Source organism: Neolamprologus multifasciatus, chromosome 7, assembly GCF_963576455.1.
Source record: "Neolamprologus multifasciatus chromosome 7, fNeoMul1.2, whole genome shotgun sequence".
NCBI lineage: Eukaryota > Metazoa > Chordata > Actinopteri > Cichliformes > Cichlidae > Neolamprologus > Neolamprologus multifasciatus.
This window is the reverse complement of record NC_140445.1, coordinates 33,635,401-33,659,614: the sequence shown is the minus strand read 5'-3', so window position 1 is coordinate 33,659,614 and position 24,214 is coordinate 33,635,401. Positions and strand designations below refer to the sequence as shown.

General features: G+C 38.5%; 1 protein-coding gene across 5 annotated transcripts in view; it reads left to right on the top strand.

Moving 5' to 3' along the window:
• whrna (whirlin a) overlaps positions 1 to 24,214 on the top strand; it is a 241,723-nt gene that overhangs the window by 111,415 nt on the left and 106,094 nt on the right. For all 5 annotated transcript variants that reach the window (XM_085164928.1, XM_085164930.1, XM_085164929.1 and 2 more), the window contains exon 3: positions 5,223 to 5,348. In XM_085164928.1, coding sequence (XP_085021054.1) covers positions 5,223 to 5,348 — 126 coding nt within the window. The remainder of the gene's footprint in view (positions 1 to 5,222; positions 5,349 to 24,214) is intronic.

Genomic DNA, 24,214 nt, shown 5'->3' with positions numbered 1-24,214 from the left:
CATCACCTCATGACCTGCAAGGAAGGAGCTATCAGAGCTGTTTAAAAGATTTATTGCACTAGAACTTTCAATTTTTTAGCACCTAAGAGCTACATATTAATCTTAACTGCTTCAGCTCTATTAATGCAGACTTCAGCTCTGCATTGCAGATGAGCAAATATTAATCCAGTACTAAATAGAGTTTGGCAGTTCATTGAAATTCTAGTTCTATTCTATTTCTGATATTATTAATTTTGAGTCATGATATGTCTGCATAGGATGGAACTAGAAACATGTTAGAAAATATGTCTGAATTAAGTTTATTTTCTTTTGGAATTGCTTCATTCAGCTCTCTAGTCTGTGGGTGAGACCATGCTCTGAATTATGCAAGCTAGAGTTCCTTTGATCCACAGCTGTTCTGATAATGACAGAACTGTTCCCCTTTTGGATAATCTGAAGCCTACTAATCATTCATTAATTTGTAATGTATGAATTTGTAAGTGAGCGGCATCCAAGTCCAATCAGGTGCTTTGTATCAATACCACAACTACTGAAAGTTGCTTTGTAGCATCCGGACAGTACATGTATGGCTTTGCTTTTATTGGCAAATTTCTTAAAACATCCAATGCTCTCTCAGCTACTTCTTCGGGAAGGTGGTATTTTATTGTCATCCTACTGTAGTACAACTTTTTATTAGCTATATTAAAATGTAGCAAGCCTCCAATCTAACTTGGTTTTCAAAACGCCTCTGGCTTTGGGTGCCGCAGACACTCATATTGATGCTTCAGAAATTAATCACTGTTTGGCCAGCTAAGGCTCAGGTTTAGCTTAGGATCATAACTTCTTGGTAGTAAATAATTCAGACCATGCAGCAATAAATTAATGAATTACTTTGTGTTGTTGGCTGCGGGTTTGTCTGATTTTGGTATTTTCTGCCTGCCATATGATGCCACTTATCACTTGTCACTTGTTACATTAGGCACTTGCACATGTGGTATACCCCGCCTCTTGCCCTAAGACAGCTGGGATAGGCTCCAACCCTGAAAAAGGATAAGCGAAAGCAAATGGATGGATGAATATCTGGTCAATTTGAATATGACAGCAATACATCGTAAAAAAAAAAAGTTGAAATGGGAACAACAGAGGGCTTAAAAAGTTATTGAACTAAAAACAAACAGCTGGAGGAACATTTTGTAACTAGGTTAATTGGCAACAGGTCAATAACATAATTTGATATAAAAAGAGCATTTAAGAGTTTCTCAGAAGTAAACATGGACAAATGTGCATGAATCTGCAAATACCTATGTCTACAAATTGTGGAAAAATTTCAGAATGTTACTCAACGTAAAATTTTGAAAAAGTAAAATAAACCTATAAAGAAATAGCAAAACTTTAGGCAACCTGGCACTTAAAATATTTTTTAAATAAATTAAAAATGGAAAGGTTTTACACCAGCCAGCTCAGTAACATCACAGAAAATTGATGAATACAGATTTTTCTTTTAACCATGGAAAGAATTCTGTGATCATCAGCTCTTTTCCTGGTCAAGAATCCTTCACAACATCTAGCCAAGGCAACACCAAGAGCATGAATGTATATACAGAGAGTTCACAACAAGATGCAAAACAGTGGTTATAGTCAGAAGCAGAAAGGCCAGATTAGACCAAAAACACATCACAGCTGGCACAGTTCTGTGAAAAACAACAACAACAAAAAAACAAATATATTAATATTTTTACAGATGAAACCAAAATTAACTTGTACTTGATGGGAAGAGAAAAGTAAAGCGAGGGGAACAGTTCATGATCTGAAGCAATCTACAACATCTGTCAAATGTAGTGGAGACAGTGTTATGTGCATTTATGGCTGCAGTGGAACTGGTGACTTTAGTGTTAATTCTTCCCCCAAATGGAGACATTATGTAATCGGTTCTGTCTGTTTGTTTGTCTGTTTGTTTATCTAGTATCCACAGTTTTCAAAATACAATTTTTCAAAATTTTGTGTTGTGTTAGATACCATTAACTCCATGTGATTTATTTTCAGTGAAACTCAGGTCACGGTCACATCAAATGTGAAAATCAGTAAAAACTTCATATTTTACCCACAACTTTTTATGACTCGTCTTCAAACTTCACAACAAAATTGTAGGCCTTGGGGGACATGAGTAGCTACTTGAGCTAAGCATTTGACCTTGACGTTCATTGTTAGTACCCAAGATCAAAGTTGACCCTGAAAAAAATGGAACATGGGCATGGAGAGAGTGTCAGAGTTTTAATATAGCCCTTGCCCTTTGGGGGAAGAGTTGCGCTCTCTGATTTATGATAGCAGTAGCAGGATTCTAAAGCGTTCTAAAGCGCGCAGGGCTATAATCTCTGCTCAGACTCAGTCATATGCTGCAAAACGATCAGATGATGCTTCGCAGTGCAAGTGGATACTGAAGAAGAAAATTCTGCAAATGTAACTCAAGACTTTCTCAAGCCAAATAAATGGGATCTTCTTCAGTGGCCTGGTCAGTCAACTGACCTCAGCCCAGTAGTAAACTTAACAAATTAATGGCTGGCATGGCGTTATCAGTGAGAAGTGGTATAGTTTAACTTTTTATACAGTACCTACAAATTCCACTGTAGGTATGACCTGTTCATTCCACCCAAATGAACAGGTCTCAAGGGCCATTGCTTAGAAACCAGAAACATTAGAACACTGGGACTTCTTTTAGACAGACAGAGCATTAAAGTGATGCTGGGGAATATAGTGTGCACCAATAGTTGCTATATTGTGCCAGAAAAAGCAGAATGAATCTGGTAATTAAAACTATGCTCCATGTCCTGCATAAATGTCACAGAAAACATGAATCCCTGCATATTCCTAGAGGCGAGCAAAGGTGGCTCGCTTTTCTCCGATAAGCAGATAGCTGTTATTAAAAAGGAGGACCACAGTGCAATATGCTCGGAATGAAAGTAAAACCTCTGCGCCAGATGTCAAGTCTTTGCCAAGGGGTATATCACTTGGATGAAAGTGACATTGTTTAATACAGATATTAGCATATGTGCCATCTTGTAGCCGCCAGTGTGCAACTGATCCCTCGTTTCAAATCTGGCAAGAGACAGCTGCACTGGGATCAAACCAAGTAATCAAGAGCCTCATTGTGATGGAGAAAAGTACAATTTATAGTCTGGCATAGCTAAGCAATACTGAGCCTCCCCAAGTGGACAGAGTAAAATTTGATGTTGTTTCTTTACTTTCCAAATGTAGATATTCTACAAATGCTCGGTTCATCCGAGTATCCCCAATTGCAATTATAGAGAAACCAGAGTGTTTTGAAGTTCAAGCTGGGTAAGCTTGACCAACTGTTAATTAAAAAGCATTGCTTAGTGCTCTGGTATAAAGTAGTAGAAAGGGGTGTGGGGGGGGGAATGGAGCAAACAATGGGCCTAGGAGGGAAGTTTTTTTTTTCCTAATATCTTTTTATTGTTGTTTTGGGGTAGAATCACATTTGAAAATAATTAGCATGTAATGTTGTGTGTCATAAAATAAGAGATGCCTTTGACATTAGAAGATTACTTAATTAAGTGAGCTAGAGGCTCAAGGGCCAATGCAAATAGCTGTGGAGTTGAGGGAAAGTCTTGATGAGATGACCCAGATGCACTAAACAATGCCCTGCTAGAATTCCTGACAGTGGGTTTACAATAAATCAGTTTAATAGTCGAATGAACCCATCATTACACTTGCACAGACTGCAAATAGGACCACCTAAGTCTTTAAAACTCTTCTGCTAACCAAGTCATGGGGCAGCAGCTGGGTGGTTAATATCTACAGCTGCAGCACTATATATAACCTGGGGTAAAAGTGCCATGCCTGTATTAAAGGGGAACTATTATGCTCATTTCCAGGTCCATAATTAACAGGACTCTACTTGAGTAGCTTTGCCTGATTTACATATCAAGATAATCTTTATTTATCTTAAAATGCCTGAGATTACATGATATATTAAGCATACCCCCTTCAGTTACATCATACTGTTTAAAAAAATAGGGAAAATATCTAAAATAAACATTTACAACAGTCTGAAGTTTGGGCTTTTGTGATTGCTTGTACACACACTGACCTCAGTATTTAAAACTTTGGTTAAGATGAGCATGTACTGTGACAGTATACATGACAAACAAGGAAACACATAAATACTGTCTTCAAATTTTTGTAGTTTTGAAAGTATAAGAAAACAGATACATTTACATTTATTACATTTATACTTCTTTATAACATAGCATCTCCTCTCTGCATGTGTCAGGCAAAATCAGATTTGACTTAAACATTGCTTTCCCATCTTTGTAGAATAAAATCTGACAATAGTATCCAAGAATATAAACAAACAGAATTGTATTTATTGGTTAAAAAAAATATGCCAACAAGTTTTTGCGTTATTGACCTTATTTATTTGAATTGGTTTAAATTCATGTCAGTGTTTTAGTTAGTTGGTTTAGTCGGATTCATTGACCTGCTCTTTTCTCGTAGTGTACTACTGTGTTGCCAAGCCAGTGGCATCTGAGTGATGCACACAAGGTGCCCTTAAGCACAATTATTTTAGTGCTCAAGGATAACATTGGTAATGGCCATATTTTATCAGAGACCACATTTTTTTTCACTAGGCCACAAGCCGAATAGACGCTGTGGTTCTAGTGGAAGATCTTTTGAAAACAAGTTTAAGGGAAGCACCGGATTAGTCATGCACAGTACATCGTCTACATATCACTCACTCCCTGCAGAAGTACTTTAATTGGGTGGTGTAGCAGAGATATCTTGTAGTCCCCCAATAATTCCTGTGGTGGTTTATTTGAATTCAAACTGTGTCCGATATTGTCCATGCTGCTTATCAGAGGAAATGACACGGATGAGCCTTGTGAACCAACTGATTGACCAATTCAGAGAGCCGTTCCTCTAATCAAAACAGATTCTGACTCCCCCATTAATGGTGCTGACTCACCGCATCTAAGTAGTTCCTGAAATTCTTCATCTCCTTGCTCTTAAATGCCATCTCAGAGCAGGGCTGTCATTTGCTCCATGCATTGTGTTTTACAACTTCATTTTAATGTGAGCAGCCCGACACCATGAGCAAATCTGGCAGCCCGTCAAGGAAAACAATCGAGACTGCAGTGTCATTTAAAATGCTGATATTTATATTATACTTCAGATATTTATACTCTTATTCATCCTGTTTTATTGGTTTCTCTCTTTGTGTTAAACAGGTCAACCTGGTTTTAGATGATGGCCGGTCTCTGGGTCTGATGATCCGAGGGGGAGCAGAATATGCTTTGGGTATTTACATCACTGGAGTGGACCAAGGGTCAGCAGCAGAGTGTGGAGGACTGAAGGTATTGCTTCAATTTCATTTTTCTCTCACTTTCTTGCACGTACATTGCTTATCTAACTTGCGGCATAGCTAGTTATACTTTGGAATTCACATGAGAAGATTTGCTAGCTATTTGAAATCATTTTAGTATGCTCCTCCCCCAAACACTTTTCATGCCAAAAATACTTGCTGTATGCCAAAAGTCTCATTATATTGCTTTACAGTGCATCTCACTGTATTGATTTTGCAATATGAGGAAAAGGCTTCTTTATATGGTCTGTTCGAGATTGTTCATTACAAATGCAAAAGTACCTGCAGGCTACATCTGCAGCTTCCTCTGCTGAGCTCAGGCTCTGCTCGGTTTGCTATCAGATAAACCACTGGGTTAAAAAATATATATGCATAATGCTTTTCTTTTAACAGCTGTATTACATTATTGTGGCTTGTTTCTGGATGCCACTAGGTGTTCCTAATTTAAACGATCAGAAACATCGTTTGGAAAGGCTTGACCTGACAATGTCGATCCTTTAAGGATCCAAACAAAAAACCTTTAACATGGGATTGATCCTCTGCAGTATTTTTTTTTCTTTTGATGAACAAATAAATGCTGCTGTCAAAGTTAGCTTCTTTCAACTTAGTGATACTTGTGAAGGTGAAACCGTTTCTCTGCTTCAGAGACTTTCTAAAAGGTTATTCATGCCTTCATTTCATCTCGGTGTGACTACTGCAATAGTCTCTATTCAGGTGTCAATCAGTTTCTTGCTCGACTGCAGCTCGTCTAAAAGGCTGCTGTGGGACTCTGACCTGGTACTCGCAAACAACACTGCATTTCACCCATGTTAGATTTTAAGATTTTATTGTTCGTTTTTAAGTCATTAAACGGGTTGGCACCTACCTCGCTGATCTTTAAACGTTACTCACTGTTATCTGCTGAGCAGGTAATCCTTGCTGTCCTATTGTATAGATTTAAATATAAAGGATATCGTCTCTTTTACAGTAGTTGCTGCAAAATCTTCGGACTGTTATAAAACAAATTTTTACAACTTATCTTTTAAACCAGACAGAGCTCTGATTATTTTTTTCATAACCATAACTTGAATGTGTTGTATTGTTTTATTATTACTCTTTTAGCATTGATCTCTTGCTTTCAAATGCACTGACCTGACTCGAATTTCAAAATATTATTGTAAACAATATTATTATTGCATCAGGATAGGAGGCATGCCAGATAAATGCACATAACCATCTAAGGCTGAAAAGGCCAGCTCAAGTCATTCTTGTTCCTGTGTTTGTCTGTCAGCCGCCTGCTGCTGATACACCAGGAGGAATGAGAGAGAAAGTAATCAAACTCGCACTGTAACTTACATGTCACGGGCAGACAGCATGTTGTTAGTGGTGCTGAGGCGCAAGAAGCCCGGCAGCATCTCAACAGACCCGAGTGGCTTGTACATGCTGTTTAATGTGTTTCGGCTGAGTAGCTTATTTGCTGTCGAGCGTTGAAAACTGACATTAGCGGGAGGAACCTGCCATGAAGACACAAATATAGAAGATATATTTTCCCTTTTGGTTTTCTTTTTTTTTCTTTTTTTTCTCCCAAAATTTGAACAGGGCAAGTGATTTGGAGAGCAGATGTGGGCCTCAGTCGATCTTTGTAGTTGATGACTACAAATGGAATTGCAAACTGATGTTATCAAAATCTAATGATTTTTTTCATTGTATGTCAGTTCTGAATATTCTGAATACACACACACACACACACACACACACACACACACACCAACTGCCAGCATAGCACGGCCTCCTCTTGTTCTCTCACAGTGCTGTGTTCTTGTCTTTTGTCTTAGTTGCCTTGTTATATTTATATTTATTTATATATCTACTGAGTACCTACAAATTAAAATGATGTGGACTCACTTTTTCCCTGTGACATTAAATACTGATATTTTAAGTTTTTAGAAATTCTAGTACGTACATATACGTACATATATGCATGACATCAATTGTACAATATAAGGAGGAGCACATGAGTAGCAGTTAAACTGTAAATATTGGTGGATCGATCCATACTCCTCTGCATGCTGAAGTATCCTTGGGCAAGATGCTAAACCCCATGTTGCTGTGTGTGATTGGGTGAATGACACTTACAGTAGAAACGCTTTGATTCCTCAAATGAGTCAAAAGGCACTATATGAGTATCAGTCCCATTTACCATTTAACGTCCAGCAGTGTCTTGTAATATTACTTTGTTGGTCGGTAACAAAACTAAGTTGTTTTACTTGAAACCAAAGTGAGTCATTGCTTTTTAGGTGCTGTTGCACCCAGGAGCAGAGTAAAGGGTTGGCTTAAAGGGGTTGGCTAAGGTTTGGCTAAACTAAAGTGTAGCCATCCTTTTAACCACCCCACAAATGTATCATGAAGACTTAATGTGAGTCATATATTCACAGAACTGGATTTATTAATGACTGGAGACAATTATTAAATTTTTTTAAAATACCTTTTCCAAAAACATTTCTCAATATATCACCTGGATACATTTTCACAGCACAGTCTTGATTTACATTGTAAATGAGCAATTAAAGTCATTAATAAAACTGGCTTCAATCCACCATCTTACTTACTGTTAAATGAAACACACTTAAATTTATTGACCTGGCCGAGCTTAAAACAGTCCAAATTATGTATGGAGCAAGATAAATATTCATTTTTTTCTAAGTCTGACAAAAAAAAAAAAAAACATGCACTGAGAGGAAATTATGTGTTTAAGGGTTAATAGTAAATATTACAGCATTACAGTCAAGGGAGTAACACTGCCCATATGGAAAAGATATATATAAATCTTATAAAGTTTGTATCTGTCTTGTGTGAAACTTGTATGAAAAGCATACAAGAGTAAAAACAGATATAAGATCCCTTGAAAAATTATATAATGAAACTTGTATGTTTTGGATACTTACTAAAATAATATATGAAAGTAATGAGAAAGTGGCCACTTTCATAAGTAAATCATGTAAGCCTTATATGATTTACTCATGAAAGTGGCCACTTTCATGAGTTAAGTCATATAAGTTTTTACTATTTCTTTTCCAAATGGGTGAATATGAGGGTGATTTTACTTTTAAGTTCTGTTGAGTTCTCATGCTGCTCATCTGAATATTGCTGTTGTTCGTTATCATTAACATTATTGTTATATGTACATATAGGTAATGAGGAAGCCTGTGTAAAGTCTGTCTGTCTGCCATTCTCTGATTATCAGCAATTTAAAAAATAACATAAGCAATAGTTCCTGATTTGTAATTAATTAAAGGTTGCACAAGAAAAGCATATTATGAGTCCAAAAGCCACTTCGACCTTGCAGTCAAAAACTGAGTATTTTCTCTACAGCAATTTGCTCTGCAGAAGCAAAATAGCGAAGCTGTGCCATCGTCTAAGGCCAGCCCTGTAAAAATCACGCCATTGGACCACTTTGTGGAGCTGCTGTGTGTAGCCAGCAGAAGCATCTGAAATTAGAGCTCTTCCCAGGTGACAGACACATATCAACTAGGCACAGTTGGAAATTTACACGATGATGTTATTTTTGTCCTTTCCACTAACAAAATTCAAAATAATACAAATGCCTCCAGCACATAACGGCTTTCCTTTCTGCTGTCTCTCTAGCTAAGCAACACATGTGCACTCAAAAATTATGCAACAGCCCTTAAAAGAGGAGAAGAAACAGAAACAAATATTGCTGTGGATCCCTTTGTTTACCTGAACTGCTAAACGAATGCATTATGTGACCTGATACAACAAAAGTAATGTACTTGCATGTTGCAACCAACACTTCACTATAAAAAAAGCTTTGTGGTCAATTGAAGCCAGTATAGATGTGCTTTAGGTTTCAAGTCTTATTTTGTACATTATAGTCTCCGTTACAGTGAAAAAAAATATGATGCATCATGGTTTTCTCAGCACGGTGGCACGGTGGTTAGCACTGTTGCCTCACAGCAAGAAGGTCCTGAGTGCAGGGTCTTTCTGTGTGGAGTTCTCCCCGTATTTGCGTGGGTTCTCCCTGGGTACTACGGCTTCCTCCCACAGTCCAAAGACATGCACTTTGTGGGGATAGGTTAAGTGACCATTGACTGCATTCGCCATAGGTGTAAATGCGGGGTAAATGGACTTTTACCGTATATGGACTTTTCCAATGGACTCAGTTGGAAACTCTAAATTGCCCATAGGTGTGAATGCGGGAGTGAATGTGAATGCGAATAGTTGTCTGTCCCTGTGTGTTAGCCCTGCGATAGACTGGCGACCTGTCCAGGGTGTACCCCGCCTCTCGCCCTATGACAGCTGGGATTGGCTCCAGCGCCCCCTGCGACTCTGAAAAGGATAAGCAGAAGCAAATGGATGGGTGGTTTTCTTTATGGACTGGAGCAAACTAGTAACTGAGTCTTTCATGCAAGTGTTCTGTGGATTCTCATTGGGATCTGCCTCTCTCTACAAACTTGTCACATTAAGCATTAAAAAAAAGAAAGAACAAGTTTATATCAACAGTTTAATGAACAACCTCCTGAAAAACTACCAAACACTTAAACGTTCAGGAAACTCTATCCTGTTGGTCACTAGTTAACAATAACTACTTGGTCATGATCAGAGTGAGCGTAACTCAGCACCAGCATGAAGTGATAGCTAATTTAGCAGAAAATCATTTGTGCCACATGCTAGTCCTACAACGAGGTCAGATCAGAGGGTCAGACATAAAACAGGTGGTGGGTATTTAATGGTGTACATTAAAACTGCCAAGCAGCCATGTGGGGCCATGGTGCATCAGCACAGCAATCTTTCTAACCAATGGGCCAGCACATATTCTTAGAAGAATCAGATTTGCCTTTCGCATCTGCTGTTTCTGTCGTCTCAAACAGGAAATCTCTGACCAGTTGTGACATTTCCTTTGAGAGATGTTTCAGTGACACTGCAAACAACAGATGGAGTTTTCCAATTTACCACTTTTTTTCTATACATATTTACAGCTACCAGTAAACCAGTTGACCATTCCTTAAAAAAAAATGATATCTCTATTTTTCTTCACCATGGGGGGGCAGCGCATACTGTGCTGTGCTGAAACAACATGTGCTGTTTCACATCACACATCAGACAAATCCAGGCTTTAATAACCTGGAAATTACTTCCAAAGAACAAAAATTGTTCAATCAAAGCAATCAAGAAGAAGGTAAAGGGTAAATGGACTGGTCCTTATATAGGGCTTTTCTGCTCTACCTGAGCACTCAAAGCACTTTCTTTACTTCACCCGTTAACACACATTCATAAAAATACTTTTTTTCCACGCATAAGTGCTTTCTAACTAGCATTCACACTCAAGTAAACACATCTGAGAGCAACTCAGGGTTCAGTAACTTGCCCAATGATACTGCAGACTGGAAAAGCCAGGGATTGAACCACCAGCCTTCCAAACAATACATGACCTCCTCCATTTCCTGAGCTACAGCCACCCATTAAGGTAAAGGAACATGTAGAAAAACACTTCTTTATCTTCTCATTTTTCACTTTGTACAAACTTGATTCTTTTCCTCACCTGCTCGTCTACGCCTCAGTCCTTCCTACCAGAGATGCAAGCAGATGAGGCGAGGAGGAGACATGAATAGAGTCGAGATAACGGTCAATTAACAAACTCAGACATTCTTAATTAGATCCATAATTTTAAAATGATGTCACTTAAATACGATGTGTGTATTGAGTCAATCTGTTCTCTTTTTTTCATAGCCTATTACTGTGTTTTATGATCTCAGAAAAAAATGATTCTCATGTGCCACAATGTACTGATATCATATATATCTCTGTTTACCATGCACCCATTAGCTGTGAAAGGGATAAAGTATCAAGCAGATGAACTTAATGTAAAGAAATACTTTGTAGATGATAGGCTTGTATATTCCAGCTGTGTGCCGTGCCTCTTTTATGCCTCAAGGGTGAAAACACAAAGGATGCACCTGTGCTTCCCCGATTATAGCTTCTCCAGCAAGCCCCCATTCGAGATGCACTAAGAGTAATTTCTGGGTCACAGGCAGGAGTATGAGGACAGATGAGATGGGGAGGCACAAATTAGAGAAATGAGAAAAGCCCAGAGGAAACAAGAGAAATAAACAGAAGTAAAACTATGACAGATATGACAGACTAAATGGTGCGGCAATTTTATTTATTTATTTATTTTTACACTATTAAACAAAAACTGGGCTTAGACTGACCATTTTATTCTCAGGTAGTACAGCATTGATCCTTTGAGTGCATAGCTTTGGTTGGATAGCTGACAGATTTGTGTATTCATTGTGGCATGGCAACAGAGGGATGGACATCTCCTCCCCTGAGCCCTTCATCTCATGCCTGTTAGCGATCGGCCCGTCAACCAGCCAATTAGCCAGACTCCTATTAAAAAGCCCACACGGGTATACACACTCAGCATAGCATATCTTGATTGCTGTTAGCAACCACAAAAAAGAAACTTTTATCAAAAAGAAAATAAGAATGAAATTTTTCTTTTCACCCCTTTTCTGTTTCCTTTTATTTTTCATATGTGTTTTCTACTTGGAGCCACTTCTTATCAGGGAAACCATCAAACTGGATTTTTCAGCACTCAAACAGTTTTTTCCTCTTGCCCCAATTTCCCCCATTTTCTTTGTTTTGGTGCCTAGTGATTAGCATGTGGAGTGGAAGTTTCTCATTAAGAAACACCTGAATAAAAACAAAGCAGTGGCACTTCTATTACAAGCGCATTTACACTTGAATCCAGGGCTCAGATGTATAAATAAATAACTAAATAAGTAACAGCTCTAAAAAAAAAAGCTTGTTTTTCTCCCTGGTACAATATGTTTCCATCAGGCTTTTGCTGATTTAGAGTGATGCTCCACCGCACACCTGGCTTTACCTCCAGGGCCAAATGCCAAACACTGTCTCAAGAGGTTGAAGAAGAGGTCAAGAAACCCCCAAGAGAAGAGGAAAAAAAATATCACAAATAATCTTTCACATGTGGATCACTCACACTAGAGAAAAAATAGGACAGAAACCTTCTTGTGACTAGGAAAAATCTGTGATTGCCAGTGATTGTATTCAATTTTTTTATATTTGGCAAATGATTGCAAATAGTTGCCCAGATGTTGAGCATGCAACACCTTTGACCTCGGCCTTCCTGTCTTTAAACATTTTCAGTCCGACTCAGACAGACTGCGGTCACTCTAAGATTTGATAAGGTTTGCAAATAATGACTCTTTGAACACCCAAGTTTGTGAGTGTGATAACTCAAGAACAAGGCGATGTAGGAGTTTCAAATTGATACCATAAGTGTATCACCTCACTATGAGTGATCCCAGATCTATCCCAGTCTTCAGAGCAACGAAAGGCAACAAAAACTTATTGCACATAGTTGCAAGAATTTTGGTCAAACCAAAATAGTTTCCTTAAGTGTGAAATCTGGTGAGGCCCAAAAATGCAGAAAATTAATCTCTGTTATGGTATTTAGTCATTAAAATGAGTCACAGATTTACCTGCAGAATACACGGCCTCATGTGAAATTCTAATTACTAACCTTTCCCACTGACACCAGTAGCATAGCAGTCACTGTCAGCTGTCCAAAGCAAAAGCTGTTAAAACATGTTTTCCGTATTTAAACAATGTCTGTCAGGATATCATGAAAAGAACAAAAAAATTTAATTAATATTCAGTGGATACTAATTTAAGCGTCCAAAACCAACACAAAAACAGCTTGCTACTGTTGCTTTATTGAAAATTTGTAATTAAAGCCTGCCCTTGTTAAACTGTCAAAATTAAGACCACAGTGCACCATCATAAAGGACAGCAATGTAAACAGCTATGCAAATGTATATACTTTCACAAAGAATACATAGGAGCAAAACTTTTAGAAAAGAATTAAAACATTAAAGTGACCTTATTGTTGATGTATTTATGCGTCGTCGTCAGTGTTTCTATATTTGTGTCAGCGCTGATGATGAGCTCCCCGCTGTCTTCAGAGACCAGGGGTTCATCACTCAGCAGGAAGTCTGCACTGCTCTCAGACTTCTGGCCTAAAAAGATCTCAAGATTGTGCAGAGCAGTGTGATTTTATAATGTGCACTCATTCTGAAGTGTACGGCTTGTGGGCTGTGTGGAGCCCTCGAGCTCTGTCTAACAAATTTAACGTAATGCTGTAGCACTAAAGCTGGGTTGAGTTTGTCTTGGGGCATGACTAAAAAAAAATATGTACTCTACCCACACTTGAATGCTGTTCACAGGCTATTTCCCAGTCGTATAAGAATTTTAAACTAGGTTTCGTACCTTGTGATAAAAAAAAAGGCTGAATTTGGCAAATTACACCTGTACTGAGACTTTATGGTTCAGCACAGCACTTTCTGAATAAAGTACTTTATAGTCCTCCACGTCAGGCTGACAGATGGCTGGCCACATTCAAAATAAATAGATACCCACAAGGATGGTTTCAGCTTCAAAGTGTGTATTTGCCTTTTTTAAAATATTGTTTTGGCAGTCTGTGCTGTATGATACATTTTTGCTAATCAAACCCAGTGACACAAAAACATTACCAGTGCCTCGTGAGAAATTATGACAGGCAATTTGTTTACTTTCTTGCATTTTAGTACACATATATTTGGAAAAAAGTAATTTCATCAAATTTTCAGAAATTCAGTGAGATCCAAATTAGACTTGTGCTTGATTTTCCACATACTAGACATTAGCATAGTTATAGATCATTGTGTGATGTTACATCCTGACCTTTCCTACTGCTTGACGAGGCTGTCAGATTCTGCAAACACCTTTATTATAGATTTGTATGCGCATGAGGATGTAAGCAGCTATCTTAGACCTTAGCGTCCATATTGGCCTCTTGTATGCAACATTATGCGCCTGTTTGTAAAACACGTGACAGGCATATTTTGGCATTTGTATTAGACTCACTTAGCTTCAGTTATGTATTAATAAGGTCTTTGGTGAAATTTGATGCAGTGATAATAGCAGAGTGCCCCACTGGGTAGTATTTCTACCCTGATTTGTCTGTGTTATCTTGTCTGGATGAGTGACTGAGGTTAATACCTTGGTCTCTTTATGGCTCATCCTGGAATTCAGCCAAACACTTTTTGTTTTCATTTGTGACTGGAGATAAAGGTCTTGGAGGGGAAAAGAATATATAAGAACTTTTTTGCTGATTCAGAAGCTATGCTTCGTGCTATGATCAGGCCTAAGGACACCCTGGTGCAACATGAATACATGAGACTGTTTTTTCCCCCATTTAAGGTAACCCATAGAATACAACCTACACTTACTTAATAAGAGAAAAAGAAGTGATTAACGTAACTACTGATCCAGGCATGTTTTCACATCCTACACACAGATTAGTCGTGGTCAGATAAGGAAGCCTTGTGTCTGCTGGCTGAAACAAATCATTTCTCTCACAACCACAGTCACAATCACTTACTTAGCCAATCACCCAGGCTTACCTGCCTCCCATCACGCAGGGAACACAGCACGTTCGCTAAGGAGAAGGAGAGAGAAAGCCACAAACGCATGCGCAAGAGATCAGAGGAGACACTAATAGGCTCAGATTCAAACAACTCCAGGGTTGTAACACTTGGAATGACTCTCTGAACAAATGTGATTATTGTTCAATCTAAACCACTTTAGTTATTTTTCAAATTAGGATTTTCCTTGTTACAGAGGAGCCAAGAATGTTTGAGCTTTTAATGTAATAAATCAGACCACGCGTTCTCACTGGTGTTGCAAACACCCTCAGGGCTCAGACTCGGGTAAACTAAAGATGTCTCTGAGCGCTGTCTTGTCAGAGGCTGCTCCCTCATAACTGCCCACAACGCTTCAGCTCTATACCCTGCAGCCGACTGCTTCACTCTGCGTGTCTATAAGCTTATTCTCATCTGGCTACTGTGATGGATGGCTTGTATTATTCCCAGGCTTCTATAATCATCACACCGCTGAGATGTCACTGCCTTTGCCTGCAGAGAAAATGAAAGTGTGGCTGAGTAAATGTTACATCATTTTGCTCTCTTGTCACTTTGCATTGTAAGTCTTATAAAAACCTTTGCTGTTAGTATGTAGCATTAATGTTAGTCCACATACATACATGCCAAGCTACTAAAATTGCACCTCTGCCTACCCACTGCACTCTAAGAGAGAAGAAAGGTCAGCCTTGCCCAGTGCCCTTTTGGTTGACATCTGCCTGGTTCAGTTTTAATTTAATTAAGGCCGAGCGAAAGGTCATGCCTACTGTGATGGCAACACATGAAGTTAACCAGAGTGGCATCTGGGCACACTTCAGACTTTGTAAGATGGATTTGACCTCCTCTTTTTTCTGCTGTTGTTGGTTCATCAGGCATTTAAGAAACTTTTATTTAAGGATATCAACTAGGTGACACATGGATGGATTAAAGTTAAGTTGACACAGAGGTGGTTTTCCATCCAGTCCTGTTGAAAAAGCACTAAACAAGATTATTTTTGGTGTTGGATTTCCAGAGTTAACTTCCTCTAGGTGTTGAAGCCTCTCTAGTTCAGGTCTAGTGAATCCTTTGGGAGCACAGTGACTTGAATATTGAGTGCTATTTGTTTTGCACTTGCTGAAGTCCTGAAGGGCTGTTCCGCTACTTGTTTATAGTGTGGAAGCTCAGGATGAACGATGAAATACAGAAAGCATGGCGAGCAACAGTTTCAAAGATCAGCAAACTTTAAGCATGTAGACTTTATGGCCACAACATGCAAAAAGCATGCAATAATTGGCATATCTACTGAAAGCTGCTCCTGCTGCTGATGAAGTGTTTGAGATTTCAACAGACTTAAAGAAGATGTCAGACACTGAAAAAAACATCTTTAAATACATATACTGTTGCCCAGACTTGAAACAGAGCTGTTCGCTTGTGTTATCCTCTCTCTGGATATATTTTTAAGCAACTGTGATTATCAAGAAGAAAATTCAGTACAGGCTCATAGAAAAGGTAAAACAGAATATGAAATAGCAACTTGCTCGGTGAGCTCGCTGCTCTGTTATAACGGGTTTGAAATTGACCAGGATCCTTTTGTTGCTTTGTTACATTTTCTCTTGCCCATCATTTCTTCCTCTTTTCACTGTGAGCAGTCTAATACAGCAGAAATGCCATAAAAGTAATCTTTAAAAGAGCATTTCTCCATAAATGGTATTGAATGTCTGGGATGTGACCCTTTCCTACAACATTTTTTAAAGATTTGGTGACTGAGCCATCCGCATACTCTTCTCAGCATGGAAATATGTCTGAGTTCTGGTCAAAGGTAGCCAGCAAACCAATCTAAAAATTACAAGGAGAGAATAAAAAGTAAAATATTGCTGAACAGCTACACAGCAAATCCAGCATGTCCAAATTAACACTGTCAGATTTGATTTCAACACTTTTAAAGTGTCTATATGGGTCCACACCAGAGAGTGTTAATTTAACTCTTTTTGGAGAGTTGGTATGTTAACTCTGATTTAGTGTTAAACACCAAATCTCTCTGGAGTTGATAATTTAACACTTGGTGTTAAGAGTTTATATATTAACTCTCAAAGAGTATTTTAGTTTAACTACGTAAGAGTTATCTTCTAATTAATTCTAAAAAGCGGGAATTTTACTGTTCTGAACTTCTAGAAATTTCTTTTGGAAATAAACATTTACTAAAAAGACGCAATGGTTTTTGAAAAACATTTATTCTGAACTGTGCACCACAATTTCAAAACATTTTCTGAAAGATGTAACAGTGTACATGTTCTCACTTTCATTAGAATTTCGTTTATCAAAAGGTCTGACATAGGTGAGCTGGTAAATGCAAATAACAGCATTCTCATCACTTATTTCTTCAATACAATATGCATGTCCTTCATTCATCACTTTGTGGAACTTCAACGCACTTCTGCTCTCCCCCATATTCCATCTTCACAAGCATATCCTATGTGGAGATTGAATAAAAATTAGTTGACACTAATTAATGGCACAAATCAATAGAGATTGACAGACCACGTGACTTTCGCGCATTGCATGCCGGTAACTCGTGGCAAAACAATCCAAGTACCGCATCAAATGCAAGCATTTGCAGCACCGCAAAACGTTCATTCTCCGGTTCCAATACCTTCTTGCTTTTTCTTTGCCCCCCAAAAAAGTTATGTACAAAACGAAGGAGAACAATGCCGGACCGTACAAAGACAGACTTGATGAAAAGTCAAAGAAAAGATACGAGGAAAAAATCAAAGGAGTGAAAGGGTTAGACCCTTACGAGCACACAGAGTGGACAAAATACGTTAGCGTGCTGCCCAACTTTCACCACGCTCATATTTATAATGATACGGTTCTTGGAGTGAGTGCATACACTCATGAAGTTTAGTAACTTCAGGTCACTGCATCAAGCCCAGGTACAGTTTACCGACGGATGGGTACAGGACCATGAAATGCACCGTGTAGAACGAAAGACCATCGTACGTATCATAAGTTTACCAGTCTCACAAATCGTCTTCATAAATACACATTCGTTAACCGTTTATTAATAGGACCTTTGAGCTCAACGGTAATTAATTAGTAGTGGAAATAATTTCTGGTTCATTACAGAAATGTAGCAGTGACAATAATATTGTATGCTGTAATCGTACTGGGCAATTAGTGATAGCATAGCGCCACAATTTCTGTTCAGCGCCAGACTTGCTTGTAACCTATATCACCAATTATGTTAAGAAAAATGACGTATTAACTACTACAAAACACTGACCTTTGTGGAAATGCTTGGAGCAGACTAACCTGTGAGCTGGATGTTCTGGGACGTTATATTTGGTCTTTGAATGGCTGCAATCCAGGCCATCCGTCGCCTCTTTTTACTTCAGAAACATGGCTCGAATAATTTCTCTTCAACGACGTAATCGATAAAAGAAAAACGATCTCTTTACCCGTCGGCTTCATGGCTGTCATGCGACCGGCTATTGCAGTTAATAATACAACCGCTTCTTGACAGTTTTTTGTGTTTCTTTTTATCGCTGTGTAACTGATTTCAATTGAAAGCCTGCGTGCGCTACTACCTCTTGCCACGAGTTCCCAGAATTCTTTGCGGTTTTACCCTTGAATGACGTCACATTTTCAATCTCTATTGCAGCACAGTAAAAAAAAAAAAAAGGAATCCTTTTTGAGCGATTACTTGTGTAAAGTATTTTCCCAAAAGACAAGGACACAGACAACAGGTAATACTGAACTAAATGTAAAACCTCAACCTTTTTCATTTTTACCTAAACCGTGTGCACAAAACTGGAGGAATCTAAGTGCTAACGTAGAACTCAGTCGGGACATCTGCTACTGCTGTTTGCTCGTTTTTTATGGGAGATCGTTTTCAGGCTTCAATTAGCACCATTATACCAACATTTCACATTCTAGACATTGTTTTAAGTGTATTTGACCAAGAAATTTGACTGAAAATTCACATGCAAGCTTTTTTTCAAGGCTGTGGTATTTGCCCGCAAACAATACCTTTCAGCTAGCTAAAACAGAATATTATGCTATCACCGAGCAACATGGCTAATGCCTTTCACACAGCTTTGTCTCAACTCCAAAGAGCCACAGAAGTAAAAGCTAATAACAATAATTGAAACAATCTTTGAAAACATGACTTACCAAGCATGGCAAACAACTCAAATATGTAGAGCAAAATGTTCTGAAACGGCTTCACTTCAGCTTCGATTGGAGCCGTGCTGGGGGCGGAGTCTGTGAATTTACTCTATTGGTGTCATAGCCCCTGTAGGAGTTCAGAGTTAAGAGGTCAAGAGTTAATGTTTCCATTGTAACACCTCCAGATTTGAAATAGAAACACTCATTTTTAACACTCGATTTTAACTACTATCATTTTACACCTCAGAGTTACATTAAAAGAATGTGACTCTACTTAGAGTAAAATTAACTCTAAGACTACTAACACCAAAACATTTAACACTTTTGAATTTGCTGTGTAGGAAAGAGTAGGTTTATACATACTGTATCGATATATGTCCACTGTACCACTTATTTTGAGTATGTGTTGAATAGTAAAGCCACTGTGGAAGTGACCTGATTAGTTATTTACATTAATACAGGTGTACCTAATATAGTGGACAGGTGATTGCGTTTTCAGATAAGGAGGGACACTGGAAGTTATATTTTTAAATATTCAAACGTAGTGTCCACAAAATATGTCACTTGCGTTTTCACTAGATTGTTGGACATTTCTATTTAACAGTTGTTTACAATCATTATATTGCATATCAAGGTTTATTAGTCAGCACATTTACTCAGTGGTATTTTTATTGATGGATTTCATTGTGATGCAAAAACACTTTGTGTATCCAAGAAGGCAACATGCAGACATGCATTGTAAATACTTGTATGCTGTATTTACTTTATTCATGTTTAAAAAGTGTGCCCCGCCATTGTATCGTACAGATTGTACAAATACAGTAACTCGGCAGTAAAAGGCTGATTGGGTATTGTCGTCATCCCACCGGGCGTGCAGGCAGGCGTACACTGAAGTTTGTGAATGTAATAACTCGAGAATAAGGTGACGTAAAAGCTTCAAAATGATCCCATAGGATCTACTAAAAATTTGGGGTGAATCTCAGTGAAATCAACCACAAGGTCAGAGTGAGTCCTCTTAAAATCTTGTAAATGCGAAAACTTGAGAGCGAGGTGATACTAGGAGTGTGAGGGGTACCATTGGCAGTTGCCAGTATTTTCTTTTTTGTAATGCAGTTAACAAAGTCATGTCAGAGTATTTAGCAAAATACACTGAGTTGATGATATCATATATGTCACCACTTACAAGCTTGCATTGCATAATCTATACACAACAGTAAACTGGCAGCTTGGTAAAAATGGTGTGATGTTAATTGAGTCCCTGGTACAGAGAATAACAAGCACTGCAGTTACCTTGTGCTCATTGTTTGTGTACCCCATGGTTCCAAGGACAGACGGCGCTAGCTGGCTGACATCAGCTAAAAATAATTTAAAACAGCTCAACTAGCATTCACTTTTATTGTCCTTGTATTTACACCGACCCTTGTAGAATAAACAGTTAGTGAGCTAATATTCAAAGCATAAAAACATGTTGATCCTCTCATTGCTTACATAAAACATTGAGGCCCTGTGATCCAATAGAAAATCCAGGCTGCAGGTACAGTAGAAACAGTTTTACAATGTGCCTGCTCCGTGGAGCGGAAACAGTGCTCCATATTGCACTATTTCTGACTTCCCAGCTGGAAAGCAGTTTAAAGGCAAAGCGGGCCATTTATTTCTACTTATTTTAGCTATGACTGTGTCGGTCCACACCACTGGAAAACCCCTGCTGAGCTTGAAGGAAGGAGAAGCCTTCATTGTTTCTCACTTTAGCAAACATGAGATTCAAATATGGCATGCACCAACAGACTCCACAGACAACAGCAATGTGTTCCTGCTATCCAAAGGATCATTGATCAAAGTGTGGCTTGTTGACAGGCACCTGAGCTTCCTCACTTTCCCGGCTCACCGGGGACCATTGAGAAGTGAATAACAACTGTTGCTCTTCACATGAAAACAATACCCGTTTCACCACCAGCTGTTTAAACTCTCTGATTTTGTACTTTTGCAGTTAGCACAATTTATATATTCAGTATTTTTAACAAAGCAAGTTATTTTCTGCCATTAAGTTGACTGTATGTTTGTTTTCTAGTTTTAAAATGCATTAACTTAACAAAAGTAAAACAGAAGAAAAAATGTTAAAAATTAAGAAGGAGAAAAAATAAAGTTCATAAAGAAGACCAAAACGCAGACAAAATATCCAAGATGGATCCATGACTCTGCTCGTTTGAGAACATCTCAGTATTCACCCCAGATGAGCTAGAGGGGTGGGCGGAGGAGATGGAGGTCTGGGCATCTCTGTTTAACCTGCTGGGCCCATGATCCATCTGGATGGATGGACGGCACTAACTGCAAATTTACTCTGTTATTAGTCAATATTGTTGGAGTAAAAACCAAACAAGCAGATTAGTCACACAAATGCACTCTCTCGAGTATTTTAGTAAATCCATGGTTGTTTACTAATAACAGCCAAAGGTAGAGGAGGGGCAAGACGACCAGTAGCTCAATTCAAAGTCCTGTGATTTTGTTGCATTTCTCCAAGAGCTGCCCTTTTATACTGTATGTAAAAGTGAAGTTGACTCATTCAGTCCTTGCTACCTGCAAACAGCATCAATAAGATTGTCCTGTGTGTCCAGTGGTATTGGCAAACTCAACCGTTTATGGTAAAATTATAGAATCAAGCAAATCTTTTTTTCAGAATTTTATATATTTAAGTGGCACAGATGTTATTCACCTCTATTGGTGTCCATTACAAGTTTTATGGCGTTGGATTTTGCAGAAAAAACACACTATTTTGTTTTGAAAGGTCTCCACATTGCATCAGGTATGCAAAGCGATTAAGTTCTGGACTGTATTTACTGTATGATCCATTCCTGCTGTCATGAACATTATCTTTTTTTTAAAAATATAAAGAAGGTATGATCAGAAAGTTCAGCAGCTCCACCTATGCTATGCAAAAAAAAAAAAAACTAAATTTTCCCACTCTTACAATCAAGTTCATCTCCTTGATCATCTCTGGATGTCATCTGGATGCATTCGTTGCATTTATTTTATTTTATTTTTTAGATGATTCCATTGTATTCCACTATTCCCATTCCCAAATGGGAATATAATTATAATTATAATATTAATTATAATATAATTATAATTAATTATAATTATTCAATATAGTGAGCAATGGTTTTTTTTGTCTCAGATATAGGCAATTCCAAAACAACAAATGTAGCTTCTAACCGAATTGTACTTTTCCCCCAAAAAAGTCAAAAAGCAAGCAAATGACAATTCTCCTATAAGTCCTATTAGAAAAAAAGAGGATAATGTATTCAGCAAAACACCTTCTCACTCATCCTAATAATAAAGTGCCAAATATTTGCAGTATGTATGACTTTGTATTTTCAAGTAGCTCACAGCTAACAGCACACTACTTACACAGAGCTCTTGAGTCAATAAATAAACTACCCGCTGGCCCATTTTTAGCTGTAGAAGAGGCAGCGAGAGGGGTGAGATGTCAGCTGAAGTTTAAGAGGCTGCTGTCCATCCAATGTTCAACTCCAGACACAGCAGTCTCATCGAATTGGCCAGTCACCAGACTCTACCTTTCTCAACAGCAAACAGGGAGGGCACAGCTACTCACACCCACACACACTCTATTGGGAGTGGCCAAAAATGTAAACAAATCTCACATCAAGGATCTTAAGAGCAGACATCAGCTTTTGTGTCAAACTGATCCAGCTTTCCTGTCAAGGGTGAGTAGGAGGGAGTCTCCAGCTGCGACCTAGAGACAAAACAGTTATTTTCAGTGGAAAACCTGCAGTCTTCAAGGCTGAAGGACATGTATCGTGCTAGCATTGTTGTATTTTTGACATTCACCCATTACTGGGCTGTGGATTTGTCCCCCAGGCTCAGACTGTGAAAGCAGACTACTGTTACATACTGAAATATCAGAGGGAGATTTACTGCAAATGGCCTCAGATACATGCGTGCCATTGTACTCCCTCAAAGGGCGTTTTAAAAGAAAACGCCCTTTAGAAAAAACGTTTTAATTTTTTATTGTACAAACACGATCATCATGCACTGCCCACCCTGCTAGCTCAATTTGGCATCATGCGACTGTATGTTCATCACCTAAATTAATTTTAAGTTAAATGGCTGACCTTTTGCTATAGTAGAGGAGATCCAGCACGTTATGTTCATGCGCTATTCCAAAGGGTCAGAATGGGACTTTGGACTGCTTCCAGTTCTACATCTGCAACAGAGGTGCATAAGAGGATAACTGATTCGTTGCAGAACTGCAGTTTTCCCAGACCAGAGGAGTCAAAGGGGCGATTGTTGTGTACCAACTAGTGAAAATCTTAATAATCATGATAGAAAAACAGATTATAAACACTAGCACTGAGAACTGAGGATTACATTTTTGTTTAATCACAGTCTTTCTGCTAAATGTTCCTTCCCTTCATATATTTTTACTGTACCCACACCTGCTCTGATTGGTATGACACTCAGATGTTCTCTCACATTAGGAGCTAGGCTAAGGCAGGAATACAGCCCATCTGTTTCTCTGTGATGTGGCTCCTGCAGAGCGTTCTCGCTACATTATCAATTGCCCCACTGAGCCAAATACTGGTAATTGTATCATATCTACTGGCTCAGACTACAAAGTCACAGCAACGGCTCTGTGATACAATTTCAACAGAGAACAAATGGGAAAAGGCTCTGTGGATTTTGGAAAGGTGCTGTTCATAAATGCAAGCTGCACATTTTCTGTGAAAGTGACTGTCAATAACTGTACTCTCATGGTTATCAGGCTGCCAGCCAGTAACACAGATGGAACAAATGCGTGCTCTGTTGCATTTCTCTCCTCTTTCACTCGATTTGGTCTTTTTGGAAAGAGCAAGGGTAAAATGTTTTTTCCATCCTTAGCTTGGAGTAAACATTGATTTAAAACATTTACGTGAGCACGCAGGTTTACACTACAGACAATTCGGTTAGAGGGGCTTTTATCACATTTTCCAAACATTTACTTGCAAATGCGCATCCCTTTTTATCTTAAAAAAGAATGCTTTAGATAGAATCTACACATTTATGAGACAAGTCTACACTCTGTGTGTGTGAGAGGCATAAAAAAAAGTGCCTGTGCCTCAAGGCGCAAGTGCTCGGTGATAAAGAAACGCCTTTCTCAGTAGACCATATCAAAACAAATGTTTCACAAAAAGAGAAATCTTAACCTTATAGTCACATCATGTACAACCGTCTGTTTCGT